Source organism: Eptatretus burgeri, chromosome 1, assembly GCF_056783735.1.
Source record: "Eptatretus burgeri isolate ZD-2024b chromosome 1, Ebu_testis_v1, whole genome shotgun sequence".
NCBI classification, from domain to species: Eukaryota; Metazoa; Chordata; class Myxini; order Myxiniformes; family Myxinidae; genus Eptatretus; species Eptatretus burgeri.
In genome coordinates this window covers 25,273,993-25,290,947 of record NC_140961.1, presented here as the reverse complement: position 1 = coordinate 25,290,947, position 16,955 = coordinate 25,273,993, and the positions used below count along the sequence as shown (strand labels likewise).

The following is a 16,955-nucleotide window of genomic DNA, read 5'->3' as shown; positions in this document are numbered from 1 at the left end:
GCCACCACTAAAACTCCTCAACCAACCCTCCCAACTCTGTCAAATCTTTACAACTCCCCCCCCCTCACCCCCACCTGCGACCTGTGGCAGAGTTGCCGCTACAGGTTGTCCCATGAAAGAACATCTGGCTTGAAGTGATGAGGGTAGTCAGCATCGTCGAAGACGACTGTGAAGAATCAATTGAGCTGGGGCTGGTGCCAGAGTAGCAGAGTGGCTAGTGTGGAGGTATAAAGGTCTGCTCTCTGTGAACCGAGAGCTGTTGGTGTTCTTACTGGGACCGACAAGACATTTTGCTGCAGGGAAAGTCAATCGAGTGCGAGGCATCTTCAGCTCGATCTTTTGAGTTATGATGCATCGTTCACTTGTGCCCCAGCTTTCGGAAAGAAAGTGGCTTTGTGCAGGATTTCCCAACCCTGATGAGTTTCACTTGAGCAACTTCAAAAATGGACTGGACTCGTTTGCCAGTGAAACATTTTCATTTTTCTCCTCCATTTGTCTATGTGAGTCTTGGATGCAAGAATTGACAATACAAAATTTACATTAAAGGCAATGCTTTTGCTTTATTGACAGAGCACATTTTACATGAAATACAATTCAAAATAATGATCAAAATATCAATGAAAGTATTCTTCACATTTAGCCCATCATATTGCATATTAACATATCTACATCAGTTTGTAACAATGTTATTTACAATGTAAACCTATTATTAAGGCTGGGCTAGCCTGGTGTTGGCTTCGTGGTTCGGGTGGCTGGCTTGGTATCTTAGGGTCCTGAGTTTGAGCCCCGCTGGGTGCTGAATTAACACCAGGTGGGGTTGATTCAGCCTGTCATCCTTCCGAGGTCGGCGAAATGAGTACCAGTGTACTGGTATAGGGGCACAGACAGCATCAGCGGCATAGTCAAACCTCAACAAAATGATAGCAACCTGGCAGCCAAGCTGCCATATGCAAGAAGAAGCAGAAGGAAGCTGGGCTTGCAGGATGGCCTTGAGGTACGCATTTTGTTTGATATCCGATTAGTCTAAAATGTTGGCATAAAATCACGACAAAAAAAAAAAGACGGCCTAAAATAATTGCTTTGGAGCACTCCAGCTTCGACTGGGAGAGGAGACGAAAGGATTACATTCTGACGACGCCAGTGGAAGTCGTCAGCAAGTTAGGAAAGAAAGTGGCTTTGGAGGCCACATTCAGAAAAAAATTGGAAAGCAGAACAGGGTCCTAACTATGCCAGTGGCATGAGATAAATCCATAGTCATGACATCTGGCTTGAGATTCACGGCTTCTACGCAGTGTTGAGAGAGAGAATCAGCAGCATCTCTAATGCTGAACGATGAGGATAAAATCCAAACTGATGAATGGAGATCAGTTGATGATGATGTTCCTCGACTTTGAATTACATGTCAGTAAGTTCACTTCACTTTGTAAGCAAAGGATTTAATTTTGCACTCTTATGTGTGGGAGTACATGAGCTTTGTGGGCAAACACAATGTTAAGACTCTTCCACAAAGACTCAAACACAAAGTTAACACTTTGAAGACAAACACAAACACAACTCAGCTTTGTTTCGAGCATAAACTCAGCTGTAAAGTGCTAAAGGTGAGGTAGGGATGATTGGAGAGATCAAGAGACACACTTAGCATGGGGCCATTGGAGATTTGACAAAGACAGGCTGAAAAGTTCAGTTTAATGATTAGCTGGATGTTTTTTGGCTGGTCTGGGGATCGAAAGACTTGGCGTGAGCCTTGCAAAATGACCCAAGGTTGCTCTCGGTCAGATTAGCCTTTCATGACAAAGCAAATCGATTGCAAGCAACTGCCTCGACGCAGTACGAAGAAGATGGATATGATAGTCGCAGCTGAGAAGGAATAAATCTGTGCAGAAGAGAGCAGGTTTTTGTGTAAACCTTCTCATGCAAAGTCAATAGTAAATGCACAGGAAATGGAAGACTGATCCTTTTCCAAGAAGGTAGATTGCAATCCCTGGCAGGTGGCCTGAATGAATATCAAGACTCTGTGGCATTCTTTTAACTCGAACAAAAGCCAAAGAGATACATACTTTCAAAATAATATCAGAGTGAAGTGGGAGAGATGAGGAATAGAAGACGTGGTGGGAGGTTAGTTAATACCAGTTATAGCAAGCAGAATGTACCAATAACAGAGATGCAGGTTCAGAAGCAATTACGGATGGGTCAGGCCCACAAATTCACAGAAGTCCTTCGTCGAAATTCCACGGCTGATTATTGTCGTGCCAACTCACAGCTAACTGAAACTGTGGGAATTAAAATCACCACCACATGTGAGAAAGAGAAAGTTGGGGTGGATTTCAATTAGGTGGGCAAAGTTAGTGGAAGAGGTGCATACGGAGTTATCATCATTAGGCTTATGACAATCACACAGACAAACATGAGATTGATTTGGAGAGGAATGTGCAGCGAGAGGAATTCCAGAGGGTTAGGAGCAGTTGGTGCGTAACATGAGCATTGGGGGACAAAGCTTCTGAAATAAACACCACCACCAGAGTGCGTCAGGACAGAAAAGAGAACGGGGTTACGTATCGGACAGCACTCTGCATGAAACACAGTACACACATTGCTGATGGCAACCGCATCCACACTGGGCTTTTATCCAAAGATGGCCAGCTTAAAGCTGTTCTTAAAATGTTCAGGTTGAGCGGTTTCTGCAAGTCAGTGTACCGGCCAGGGCCAATCCTGCACCGCTTATCAAAGTTAAAATAATACGACAATTGTTACACACTTCTTCCGAGCACCGACGAGAGTGCACCAATTACCCAGAGGGGTAGCACAACAGAAAAGCTTTAAGGCCCTGTCACACCTTGACGATTTAGCCAACGTATGCCCGACGTATGCAAAATTGGGCTAAAACGCCGGCACACGTTGAATACGTTATGGGTAAGTTTGTATACGTTAAGAGCACGCTGAAAAACACTGCCATACGTCATAGTACGCTGGCTTTCATCGTTGTACTTTGCGGTTGTCCTCAAATTTTAGCATGCTTGAAATTTTACGACGTATGCCAGCGTATGACTCACACGTTCCGCTACGCTGGCCATAAGTTGTAGGCACATTATGCGATCGTCGACACACGTTACTTGTAAGTTACTCATAAGTCGAAAAACGTCAAGGTAATGCTTAGCGTACCCGAAACTTATTTATAACCTATGAGTAACGTGTTGTAGGCACGTTGCACACACATCGAGGCACGTTATGCGATCGTTGACACACGTCGATGCACGTTACTCATAAGTCAAAACACGTCGAGGTAATGCTTAGCGTACCCAAAACTTATTTCTAACCTATGAGTCACATGCTTTGAACCTATGTGTAACGTACCACCAACGCATATCGACGTATGTAGACGTAAATGATTGACGTCTTCCGGACGACCACAGAACTTACTGAATATGTTTCTAATTTACAGCTACCGTATAATGGCGTATTGGCAGCATTTAAAAAAAAAACAAAAAAAAAACAATAACTTCCGATATTTCGTCACGTGCTGTTTCGTCACGTCCGATTGCCTCTTCAGTTTGCTCATGTCTTATTCTAAGTTCCTCCTCTGTGAATATTGTCACGTCGACATTGAAACTTAAAAGCAAATGTCCGAATATATTGTTGTGGTTACCAAATTCGCAAACCACCATTCAGGTCCCTTAGGTGAGATATCTCGGTAAGTATATGTGTAGTTAGGCCCAAACCCGTTGTCTAGAGGGAATAAATGTTATTCATGCGTGCTGCGACTCTTCAGGATAGCCGTTTTTCTTTTACTATCTTTATTTTGGACCAACCGCCATTGTTACCACCACCAACCACAACATCAACCACCCACCGCGGCGCCGCTTCACGTCACACCTCGCAACCGTCGCATCGCCACTGTTCTTGCGCCACTTGTGGGTACCGGTGTTGGACTCGTGCAGGGCGCGCGCCGAACAGCGTGTACAAAACCACGGATTTTCAGCTCCAAAAACGGATCAAAAACGACACACGCCCACTTTTGTGCCGTCCAATCGGTGAGCGAGGGGCGATTTGGCCCCGCCTCCAGGGCGTTGGAGGGCGGTCGCGATATGCAATTTTATGGATCAAAATGCATTCACGCCCACTTTTTCTCGGGCCAATGGGGAGCGAGGTGAAAGGTCGAAGGCAGGGGGTCAAAGATGAGAGAGCGAAGCCACGGGGCTTATATAAGCGACTGCGTTCGTCAAGTCAAAAGAGTTAAGACTTCGCAGTCGGTGGAGTTGGGAAGAAGAAGCAAGAAGGAGTTGGTCGTCGTCGTCGTGTGCGTTGGAGTCGAAGCGAAGAGGACGGAGCTGTGGAGAGGCGGCGAGGGCAGACGAGGGGGTGCTCGCGTCGTGCCGGGAGCTGCACACCAGGGAGGCCGACGGCGCGACCTGGTCGAGGTGGACACGCTCGTCGCGGGACTCGAGACAGAGTAGAAATCCTCCTTTCCCCCGAGCATCAGCATCCCCCTCCTGTTTCCCCCCGCGCTGAGATAGTGCGACCAAGGGGGCCCCCTTCCCACCCCCTACCAGACACTCCCCGCGAGGCCCGCGGAGTTGAGGCACCATCGCCGCTCCGCGTCTCATCACCAGACGGGTCGGCCCGACCCAGTCTCGGCCTCAGGCCCGCCTCATCCTTGAGGGTGTTCTTTTTCTTGGTTTTGGGTATGTGTTGTCGGCGCCGTCTGTGAAGTAAAATTGTATAAGTGTGCTCGCGTAATCGGTATTAGATCTGCATTGTCGCATTTGCTTTTTGTGTAAAATTGCATTGTGTTTCTCTTCTTTTCTATGTGCTTTTGGTGGAATTGTATATGTGCACTTTCCGTTCATCGCGAATAAATGTGTTTTGTGTTGAACTGTTTCCCGCTTCGCTTCGTCATTTCTTTCATTGAATCCTCATCTTGCTTCACGTAAAGGGTTGGTAGTGGGCTGAATACGCCCGATAATTAATCGAACCGTCGAGGTCGACGAATAACACCGCTCGGTTATCCCGATAGTACGGAACGGGTCGCTTAAGTGGCCCGTGTCCGAAGTCGATCTGCGGCGAGGTGCGATCGCCCGGTCTACACTCCGTGTGGGTACTTAGGTAGGTCGAATTTGGCGAGCAACCCTATCCCACGCCGGGGGCTGATTGGCTCGATCGCGGTGAGACCGAAAGGTCCACCCGTGACTGGTTCCCGGCGTTAGTCCGAGAGGGTCACGACTGGATTGTCCGTCCGGTGGGCGACGTGCCGCGATTCGAGTTACGTGGCCGTCGCACGCCGGCGGGCGCGAATCCGTAACACTGGTGTCAGGTCGTGCGATACAAATCCATCGCCCTCCTCGCGGCACTGGTATCGGAGAACAGGAAAACGGGCTCTCCTGTCTCCAATTAAATTCACGGGAATCGGTCCAGGGGTGAGAGAAGCGACCCCCGATTCCCTCCAAATTACGAGCGATTCAAATTAACCCTTTAAGAGAAGCAAGATGGCGTCTCAAGGCGAGCGGGAGCCGGGGGTATTAGAAATGGATGTAGAATGTGTAGAATCCATGGCTCAGGATGGAATACCCGTGCAGGAAATGTTAATTGTGCAGGAACACGGACTCGCCCAACTGAACCCAGAGCCCGAAATAGGTGCGGCAGCGGCCGCGGTGTATGACACCCCCCCCCCTCTCCACCAAAACCCTTCCCCAACCCTTGCCGAAACGGCTCAGCTGAGTGCATCCGACATGGCCCAGCTATGCGCCATGCTGGCGGCAATGACAGCAAGGATGGATACAAATACAAACGAAATGAAAAACGAAATGAAAGGAATGAACGAAAAGATGGATGCGAATACACAAAAATTGGATGCGAATACACAACAAATGAAGGAAAAGATGGATGCAAACGCAAATGAATTTATAAACGAAATGAAAAGCATGGGCAAGCAAATGAAAAAAGAAATGAAAGAACTACGGGGTGAGACGCAGAACATGGGCCGATGCCTGCAGGCGGGCATGAAGGCCGTGACCAGGGAGCTGGGAATGGCGACTCCACGTGCGGGAGCAAACGAGCTGGAAGGGGGTGCAACGGCTGACAGGCCGGCGGTGGAGGCGGGTAAAAAAATAATTCGGGGGACATGTTGGGCGAGGGTCGTGACAGAAGAATCGACGGTGACCGAAAGGGAAAAATTAAATGGGGAGACCAAAACGTGTGAGACGAGACACGAGGTGACGACAACGGAAATAATAGTTGAGACAAGGGAGGTAAAGGGTGAAGAGTTGGTAGAGACACGGGAGACAAAAAAAATAGAGGAGAGACAACACGATGAAGACGGGGTAAGTGACGCACACACACACACGGAGGTAGTGGAGGATAATGGGGGTGAGCTCGCGGAGCGTGTAGGGACCCAGTGCGAGCACCTGGATGGCCTCCTCCAGGAACGAGGGGAGGGAGTATGCCCCCTTGAGGCGAGTCACGACCAGGTGAGTTCAGTCGTGCTTTGCGAGGTTGAGGGGACGGGTGCTGTGGACAGGTGCACGGAGAGCTTGGGGGGTATAGAGGCCCCGGAGACCCTTGTGGGGACACGAATCCCCAGTGTGGTTGTCCCTGTGTGTGTGGTGCAAGGTGTGAGTGCGTCCCCGTGTGTGGAAGCGACCCCGTGTGTGAGTGGTGTGGTGGCGATGGTGCCAGGGTACGTGCTTCCCAGCACGCCGTGTGTGGGTGAGGCACCGTGTGTGAGTGAGGCCGTGTGCGTGGATGAAACGGCCAGTATGAGTGAGGCACCGCGGGTGAGTGCCCCCGCGTGTGTGAGTGAGGGACGGTGTGTGGATGAGGCACCGCGGGTGAGTGCCCCCGCGTGTGTGAGTGAGGCACCGTGTGTGTGTCGCCGTGTGTGTGAGTGAGGCACCGCGGGTGAGTGCCCCCGCGCGAGTGAATGGAGCACCACGTGTGAGTGGTATGGTTTGTGCAAGGGAGACCGTGTGTGTGAGAGAGCGGTATGTAAGGGAGATGTCGGTTGGCATGCGGGAGCATGCAGCCACGTCTCCCGGGGTGAATGTAATGGAATGGAGTGTTAGCGTCGTTACACGCGGGAGTGCGTGTGTTGAATGGCGACGACGACGACAGAGGAAAGAAAGCCGAGTAGCGGCTGTAGTTGTTTCGGGGACCGTGCCGGGTTCACCCAGGAGTGAGCACGAGGTCCGTGCTGTGCAACGCACGAGACCACCACGTGCTCGCTTGCGAGAGTGAAGTCCCGGTCCGGAAACGCCAGCGGTGGATTTGCCGATCCCGCGGACGGACAAAGTTTAGGCAGGATTATGGATTTGGACCGGACGGGTTCTCCACGCGATCATGTGTGTTAAGCTCCAACGGGCAAAGCACATGTGTTCGCGTGGGGAACCCCTCGAGACGTGGGGCTTGTTTTTTTTTTATGCGCACGGTGACGCCATGGCTGCACGTGGGGTTGGAATCCGGCAGGAGGGGTATCTCTGCCGGATGGTACCGTCCAAGGAGGGACGAGGAACACGTGCAGCTGCATGACGTCACGGGCAGGTGCAAAGTGCGCGAGTTGCCGCGCTGGTGATGCACATGGAAAAAAAAAAAAGAAAGAACAAGCCTCACTTTCGGGTGCACAGGATTCCTGGGCAAGGGGTGGAAGACCCCCTTACCTGGGCACAGGATGGAAACTAGTTAGGGGGAAGGGTTAGCTTAGTTAGACCGACTTCATGGGGCAGGGGAAAGTCCTCATGGAGTCCGTGGAATGGATTAGGTAGAGGGATTTAGTGAGCTTTAGGTTGGGAAATAAAATGATTATTTTGGAGACAGAGACAGACTTGTGAATGTGTAGAGGGGACGTAGCTTAGCTACGTAGTGTTAAAAGGAACGTGCTGTAGTATAAGGGACGACGTGGGAGCACGAGTTAGTTAGGGGATGTAGTTAGGAGGATGGCAGAGTTCAGCGGTGTGTGTGTTGAAGAGTTGAGAGGTGAGTACATGATGAGTGAGTGAGGCAAGCGGGTCTGTGTGTGTGGAGTGAATGGGGAATGCATGGTGCGATGAGTGATTGGGGGGAGGAGTGACTCCCGCCCAAGGGACCCCGGGGTCAGAGTAAAGTGAGTTAGGGGGTTAGTCAAATTTACAAAACGGAGGTCGTTTTGTTGTTGGTGGGAAAGTAGGCTCGAGACCCATTTGGAGGGGTGCAGGAGCCCTGTTGACGGGCTTGGGAGCGTGGCTGCGAAAGGTGAGTATCGCTGAGTGGGTACCCCGGGCACCAGGCTAGTCGGCCGTGGTAGGCCAAGGGCCCATGGAGGGCCGGGATAGCGTAGTGGGCACGGGTGCGCCTGCTTGGTACGGGGGCCCGGGGCGCCATTAGCCGCGTGGGCAGTGTTGTGGGCAAGGGTGACCCTCGGAAAGGGGCCTGGGAAGCCAGCCTGCCACGTGTGCGTTTCAGGGGAGGTGCCATGGGGGGCACTCTCCGGTGTTAGGGAGCTGGTAGGCTCGGAGGCAGTGTAGTGCCCGGGGGTGCCATAGCGGGAGATTCGGCAGAGGGTCGTGCCTGCCAAAGGGAGCCACGTGTCCCAGCCATGAGACAGTGTGAGGGCACGGAGAGAAAATTGGGGGGCGAGGCCCGAAATTGTGAGGACACCAACACAGGCGACGGGAATCTTGGTTGTTAGAACCAATAGTTTAAGCGAGAGGCGCTTGTTGAAAGCCCCGGGGTAGTTTAACAGTTAAATGGTTAGGGTAGATTAGGAGATGTACCCCTCCGCACCATCCATCCCCTCGCTCTCGTTGTGGGCCGCTGGACCCACTTTGGGTTAGATCGCCGAACTCTGGGGAGGCCATCCTGAGGCTTCGTTGGGCCTCGACACAGGACGCTAGCTCTCCCTTGTTCCCCTCCGGGAAGGGAACGTAGGGGTTGGGAGTAGGCTAGGTGACAGGATAGGTTAGCCGAACAAAGACGATAAAGGGGGTTAGGGGACGATTTATAGTGGGGAAGTAAAAAAAAAAAAAAAAAAAAAAAAATAAAAGTTGGGGCTAAATTGGGGTTTGACAAATTAAGGGAGTGGGTATGTACAGTGACAGGCAAAGGAGATAGGTGGGAGGGAGACAGGTAGGTAGGTCCGAGCCCGCCTTCCAAGTGGCCAGCACCACCGCACTCCCTCCACCAACCTCCACTGAACGGCAAAGGCTGGCCAACTTCATCGGCTGGCCGTGTTTTGCTTCAAGGCAGAGGCCGGCCAACTTCATCGGCAGCTGTTGTTTTGCTGCGAGGCCTGTGCCGGCTGGATCGTCTGCAGCTGCTGTGCTGCAAGGCCTGTGCCGGCCCACTTCATCTGCCGGCTGGCTGTTTTTTCTTCAAGGCCTGTGCCGGCCAGTTCATCTGCCGGCTGCGTTTGCCTGCAGCGGCCTTCTTCTGCGGGCTGTGTTTGCCTGCTGCCTTTGCCATGCCATGCCCACGTTCACCAGCCCCGTTCAATTTTGCTTTGCCCCCCCCCCCCCGTTCATTTCCATGTGCACCAGGATCCGCAAGGCAACAGTTTGCAAGCTGCAAGAACTGCCCCGTTGGCAGCTTCAACACGGGCCTGCAGTCGCGGCCCGTGCACCGTGTTTGTGTCCATCCATCTATCCGTTGTGTTCATTGCGTGTGCCACTTGAGCTGGCACGGAGACTGCATTTGTGCAGCCCATGCACCGTTGTGGTTCACTGCGTTCAGTTCAAAAAGGAAGGCCTTGGACTGCGTGTGAGCAGCCAGCCACGTTCCCTGTCACCTGCATTGTTTTGAGCCAGAGACTGCATGCGAGCAGCCTGGCTCCCTGTTAACTGCTTTCTTTTTGCAGAGTTCATTGATCCTGGGCCATGGTTTAGTGTAAAATTTGTAAGTTAAGGTTACGATGTACTGTAAATATGAGTGCGCCCCCGGCATGTTTGTCTTAGCGCCGGCAATTTTATTTAAGTCGTCCGTGTGAGTGAGTTTGTTTAGGTAGTTACGCAGCCCTCAGATTATTTATTTTGGGGACACGAATACCATGAATGTCGCACTCAGGGATCCGTAGGTAAAATGTACTAGGGGAAAACTACACATGATGGCACACGAAAATTTGACGACTCGGGACGAGTCTGTAAAAAGGGGAGGGGGTCGTGTTGTAGTTACCAAATTCGCAAACCACCATTCAGGTCCCTTTGGTGAGATATCTCGGTAAGTATATGTGTAGTTAGGCCCAAACCCGTTGTCTAGAGGGAATAAATGTTATTCATGCGTGCTGCGACTCTTCAGGATAGCCGTTTTTCTTTTACTATCTTTATTTTGGACCAACCGCCATTGTTACCACCACCAACCACAACATCAACCACCCACCGCGGCGCCGCTTCACGTCACACCTCGCAACCGTCGCATCGCCACCGTTCTTGCGCCGCTTGTGGGTACCGGTGTTGGACTCGTGCAGGGCGCGCGCCGAACAGCGTGTACAAAACCACGGATTTTCAGCTCCAAAAACGGATCAAAAACGACACACGCCCACTTTTGTGCCGTCCAATCGGTGAGCGAGGGGCGATTTGGCCCCGCCTCCAGGGCGTTGGAGGGCGGTCGCTATATGCAAATTTATGGATCAAAATGCATTCACGCCCACTTTTTCTCGGGCCAATGGGGAGCGAGGTGAAAGGTCGAAGGCAGGGGGTCAAAGATGAGAGAGCGAAGCCACGGGGCTTATATAAGCGACCGCGTTCGTCAAGTCAAAAGAGTTAAGACTTCGCAGTCGGTGGAGTTGGGAAGAAGAAGCAAGAAGGAGTTGGTCGTCGTCGTCGTGTGCGTTGGAGTCGGAGCGAAGAGGACGGAGCTGTGGAGAGGCGGCGAGGGCAGACGAGGGGGTGCTCGCGTCGTGCCGGGAGCTGCACACCAGGGAGGCCGACGGCGCGACCTGGTCGAGGTGGACACGCTCGTCCCGGGACTCGAGACAGAGTAGAAATCCTCCTTTCCCCCGAGCATCAGCAACCCCCTCCTGTTTCCCCCCGCGCTGAGATAGTGCGACCAAGGGGGCCCCCTTCCCACCCCCTACCAGACACTCCCCGCGAGGCCCGCGGAGTTGAGGCACCATCGCCGCTCCGCGTCTCATCACCAGACGGGTAGGCCCGACCCGGTCTCGGCCTCAGGCCCGCCTCATCCTTGAGGGTGTTCTTTTTCTTGGTTTTGGGTATGTGTTGTCGGCGCCGTCTGTGAAGTAAAATTGTATAAGTGTTGCCGTGTGCTCGCGTAATCGGTATTAGATCTGCATTGTCGCATTTGCTTTTTGTGTAAAATTGCATTGTGTTTCTCTTCTTTTCTATGTGCTTTTGGTGGAATTGTATATGTGCGCTTTCCGTTCATCGCGAATAAATGTGTTTTGTGTTGAACTGTTTCCCGCTTCGCTTCGTCATTTCTTTCATTGAATCCTCATCTTGCTTCACGTAAAGGGTTGGTAGTGGGCTGAATACGCCCGATAATTAATCGAACCATCGAGGTCGACGAATAACACTGCTCGGTTATCCCGATAGTACGGAACGGGTCGCTTAAGTGGCCCGTGTCCGAAGTCGACCTGCGGCGAGGTGCGATCGCCCGGTCTACCCTCCGTGTGGGTACTTAGGTAGGTCGAATTTGGCGAGCAACCCGATCCCACGCGGGGGCTGATTGGCTCGATCGCGGTGAGACCGAAAGGTCCACCCGTGACTGGTTCCCGGCGTTAGTCCGAGAGGGTCACGACTGGATTGTCCGTCCGGTGGGCGACGTGCCGCGATTCGAGTTACGTGGCCGTCAGCACGCCGGCGGGCGCGAATCCGCAACAATATTTTAAAATTCGTGATCGACTAAAAATATATATATATATATATATATATATATATATATATATATATATATATATATATATATATATATATATATATATATATATATATATATATATATATATATATATATATATATATATAGATATATAAAAACAACAACAACTTCAGATATTTCGTCACGTGCCTTCACGGAGCCAAGGAGACAAAAAGAAAATGTGCCTTGACGGAGAAAAATGTTTCGGGTATGCTAAACATTACCTCGACGCATTTCGACTTATGAGTAACTTACAAGGAACTTGTGTCGACGTGTGTCAACGATCGCATATCGTGCCGACAACTTATTCCCAGCGTAGCGGAACGTGTGAGCCATACAGCGAATACGTCGTAAAATTTTCAGCATGCTTGAAGTTTCACGACGTACTAAACGTACCACGAAATATGACAGCGTACTTCATCGTTTTTCAGCGTGCTCCTAACGTATACACAACTTACCCATACCGTATTCGACGTGTGCCAGCGTTTTAGACACATTTTTCATAGGTCGGCATACGCTGGCCAAATCGTCAAGGTGTGACTGCGATGTTGACACTTCCAACAGCACGAGAATACTCTAATGAACATCAAAATTTCAGCGTACGCCAACGTTTTACATACATTTTTATACGTTGCCATTGCTGGCTACACCGTCAAGGTGTGACAGCGCCTTTACGGACAATAATACGTCCCATTTCGTTTTTAACGAGTGAAACCAACGTACGACATGAAACAGAAGGATATTGAATTTTTTGTTCTCCTCCTCCTCTTGCCTTCATAAGGGGTGAGGTCCAATGGACCAAGCTTCTACCCTGCATTGATCACGATCCTCCTCCACCTCCCTCTGTCCTCAGCAAACTCCCTCCACTCTCCAACCACCCCTACCTTACGGATATCCCTGCTCACACAATCCTCCCATCTCAACGGTGGTCTACCTCTTTTCCTCTTATCTTGTTCCCTCAATCTATCCACTCTCTTAACAAGTAATTTATTAATTCCTCCTGTATACCTTTCAAACACCAATACCATTTAATAGCATCCCATAACAATGATGTTAAACTCTGCAAAGTAACACACACATGACAGGTTTCAATGCAGTTTTGAATCAACTCACAACTTTCAAGTCAGGAACTAATCTCATGTACCCAGTTTTTAATAAAAACGCCAGCAGCATATGAATTGATGTTGAAATTGGTTGTGGTCACGTTTGAAGCGAATCCACCTTGCCCTGTTGAGTGCGCACAGATTGAAGTCCGACCGGCCAATCGTGTTGCACGTTCTAAGAGAGTGATCTTCATATCACCGAAGCAAGCAGATGAATCTTTGTCCACGACTCGATAGTTACTGGGTGTTATTGACGTTGTATACATACACAAATGTATAACTATGCCCTTTCAGGACCAGACTGCAGACAGACAGTCCTGAAGAGTGGGAAGGAGAACAGGCCCTTTGCCTTTTTGATACGACCAGAGAGGAATTGCTTGCTTGGATGTCGTCTCTAAGACACCAGAAAGGCAGTCGGTTCGTCGAGAACCCAACAAGCCAGCAGACAAGATAGACCAGCATCTGCAGGGGTGCAGCTGGTTCTTGATTCAGGGCTTTGGAGTTGCTAAACCAGTTGTGGTTAGCATGTAGCACCCAATGCCCTCTTTGCTGTTTGAGCCCGGTTTTTAAAAATGAAATTCAGTTTGGACATGCCACGCTTACAGATGCTGCTTCTCACATCACGTCGTCCTCATAATTTTTGACAGTCGTCCATTTTATGGTCATGTGGCACAGGGTCAATGACAGTGGTCTCACTTGTCTGGTGCTGAAGAGCCAAACTGCTTTAATTCCCAAAGGCTCTGAAAAAGCCCTCTCATACGATGTTGTTTTTTGCAGAGGCAACGTCGCCCCGGCAAAGTTTGGAGTGCCACGACAGAACATAAATTCAGCCATTCAGACAAAGCACAGCGGCAGCCAGAAGGCCATGTAGGCTCAAGGGCATGCTTGAGAAAATGGCCAGTGACTTTCCCGAGCCTCACTTATTTTACTTCCTCAAATCATGGAGCGGGGCGTTCAACCACAACAGTGAAGGAGTCAACATATGATACAATGCCTCAAGAAGACATGGCCAGCTCTCAGGTGTGGAACATCTGCTCCATACTCACATGGCAAATCCACTACCAAGACATGTTCAGAGATGCCCCTTCCCTCCCTCCCCCACCCCTCCCACCTCCCAATTGCGAAATGGCACTAAAGTTCGAGAATGGCACCTGCACATAGCCCGAGGCATTTGATGCTTCTTTGAGCTGCAATTATCCGGGTTGCCTCTCCAGATCTGCTTATTGAAAGCAGAGACAGTATAATGTGTGGCAGGTACAATGAATGTTGGTCAGAATACATGTGGCAAGAGCCAGTGTAGCACATTATTACTGGTCCCACAAATGTGAAGGAGTACATATTTGATGTAGCGGAATGATTTTTTTTTTTAATTTTAATGTGTTGCATTCGTTTTTATACCTCAATGTGAATACAAGCAATGTTTTCTCTGCCAAGTTAGGGAAAGAGGAAATATCAAAAAACAGTAACGATGACAATAATTTCAATTTTTTTCCAAATCGAATGACCTCTGGAACAAGTCTGTTCAAATTGGAGGGAGGAATCTATTTTTGCAAGCCGTTTACCAACTTGTTATGAGCAACTCTTAGTTTTGGGATCAAATCCTCTAACCAAACACAGGCGATCACAAAGAAAAACCAGCTTAACGTCTAACAAGAATAAATTCCAAAGGAAGAAGTTACAGGATATAATAACGAGTATGTACAAACTTTGGCAGCTCGAAGGTGATGGTCCCCCGTGGTTCAGCCTCCACACTTTTACCCCAGAACTTCAGTTTTGGGTAGACAGAGCCATGGAAGATAAAGTCTCCATTCAGACCTTCAGCATGAAATGCACTTATGGGTGGATGATGGCTCACTTGCTCTGACACAAGCCTGAAGCCCAAATCCTCCCTGAAAAAAAAAAAAAAAGGAAGGGAAACAATGGATACAGGTAAGGAAAAGGCAAATTTAAGTGTGGGGGGACAGGGGCAAGTGGGGGGAATCAATGTCTAAAATTATGCACAAATAAAACGACAATTTCATACACGAGGGGAGAAGCCCGAAAAAATGACGGGTGCATAAAACCCAACATAATGCAGAGGAAGGATTAAAATGCACACAAAGTTATGGATCATTTCCAATTAATTGTTTGCAATGTGGGAATGGGAAATGGGAACGGGTCGAAACAGGATACTAAACGTCAACGGGTCAAAATGTCAGGCAGGGTTATTTTTTATTTGCTTTAGGTGTTAATGCGAAACACACAAACATACGGTGTATGAGCACACCTTCAATTGATCCCAAAATTAAGAATAAATAAATATATATAAAAAATAAATAAAAAAGGAAAGCAGGTCATAAGCACAGCATCATTCACTTTCAAAATGTGTGTGTATGTGTGTATGTGTGTATGTGTGTATGTGTGTATGTGTGTATGTGTGTATGTGTGTATGTGTGTATGTGTGTATGTGTGTATGTGTGTATGTGTGTATGTGTGTATGTGTGTATGTGTGTATGTGTGTATGTGTGTGTATGTGTGTGTGTGTGTGTGTGTGTGTGTGTGTGTGTGTGTGTGTGTGTGTGTGTGTGTGTGTGTGTGTGTGTGTGTGTGTGTGTGTGTGTGTGTGTATGTGTGTGTGTGTGTGTGTGTGTGTGTGTGTGTGTGTGTGTGTGTGTGTGTGTGTGTGTGTGTGTGTGTGTGTGTGTGTGTGTGTGTGTGTGTGTTTCATCAGCTACAACCCAACAAATTGCTCATACATGATCTTTGTTACTTTTCTTTCATACTCATGGACGAAGTGAAACCAAACATGTATAAATTTACTGATGGTCTATTATTCAAAACCAGGCAACAAATTCTTACCTGAATAACTCGTACGTCTCCCCTAAGAGGGGGTTGAAGGGTTTTCCAGTCCGCTCCCAGTTTGAGGCAACAGCAGAAACAGCAAAAGCTGCTACACACTGCACACAAGATATCATGAAAATCATGATGGATATTTCAAGTTAGTACAAAGAAAAATGATCACATTGCAACCTGGATAACTATTTCTTCCGAGAATGGTTCACAACATTGTTCAAATAACGCTAATAGTAATTTGTGCATGTTATTATGCACTTTTACTTATATGATCCATATAAAATTAATGACATTACCATGATGATGCTACTACAAAATACAATGTCTCCAGGTTATTTTGAAATGAGTTAATGTTGTTTTTTTTTGCTTGCTGTTAACAGTCAAACATGGCTGTTCACATGAAAACGACCTGGTGAATTTGTACATCGTGCAGAAACTGTTGCCCAGACATCAACCATACTCGAAGATAGCATCAGAGTATTCTCGTGCCAATGCCATGGAGTACACTTCAGATGACTACTCAAGGTTTAGGCTGAAAATTGGAATTTGTTTTGGGTATCAGTGATAAATCAGCTCTTTCTTTGTGAAAGACACCATATCTATCTATATATTGTGACGAATTTGGAAGCCTTGTGCACACAGACAGACAGCAATCCCCGTAGCTTAGTTATTTCGATAAGTATGTGTTTCTAGTTAGGGTCCCGTCCCTAGTCTAGTGGGAATTGGATGTTCATGCGCTGTGAAGTTATTTTGATAGTTAGGATTTTTTTTACTACAACAACAACACTGCTCGAGGAATTGTCCGCGCTGTTCACGCTGACGAAACGTTTCGTTCTGGCCTGGCGCCAAATGAGAGAATGCATCATTTTGCGGACAATGGGCGACGAGCGGATCAGAGCTGGGGCGGCCCTTTGCAAGAAGGCGGAGCCACAACACGCGGTCTGCCCAATGAGAGCAGGCCACGCATGAGCGGACCGCACCCAAGAAGGAGAACGAAAGAAAGGAGAACAAATCATTGCGCCGCATCAGCTCGAGCACGTGGTCTGGTTCTCTGATCAAATCTCGACGCTGGTCTGGTTCTCTGATCGCATCTCGACGCTGGTCTGCTCGACGCTGGTCTAGTTCTTTGATCACATCTCGCTGGCGCTGGTCTGGTTCTCTGATCGCTGCTCGAGCGCGCGGTCTGGT

The 16,955-nt window shown here is 49.1% G+C and overlaps 1 protein-coding gene across 14 annotated transcripts in view; it reads right to left on the bottom strand.

Annotated features, from left to right (window-relative positions):
* LOC147034052 (oxysterol-binding protein-related protein 2-like) overlaps nt 1-16,955 on the bottom strand; it is a 127,365-nt gene that overhangs the window by 23,363 nt on the left and 87,047 nt on the right. For all 14 annotated transcript variants that reach the window (XM_085875790.1, XM_085875745.1, XM_085875781.1 and 11 more), the window contains 2 exons: nt 15,774-15,871; nt 14,642-14,824 (listed from right to left, as the gene is read on the bottom strand). In XM_085875790.1, coding sequence (XP_085731916.1) covers nt 14,642-14,824; nt 15,774-15,871 — 281 coding nt within the window. The remainder of the gene's footprint in view (nt 1-14,641; nt 14,825-15,773; nt 15,872-16,955) is intronic.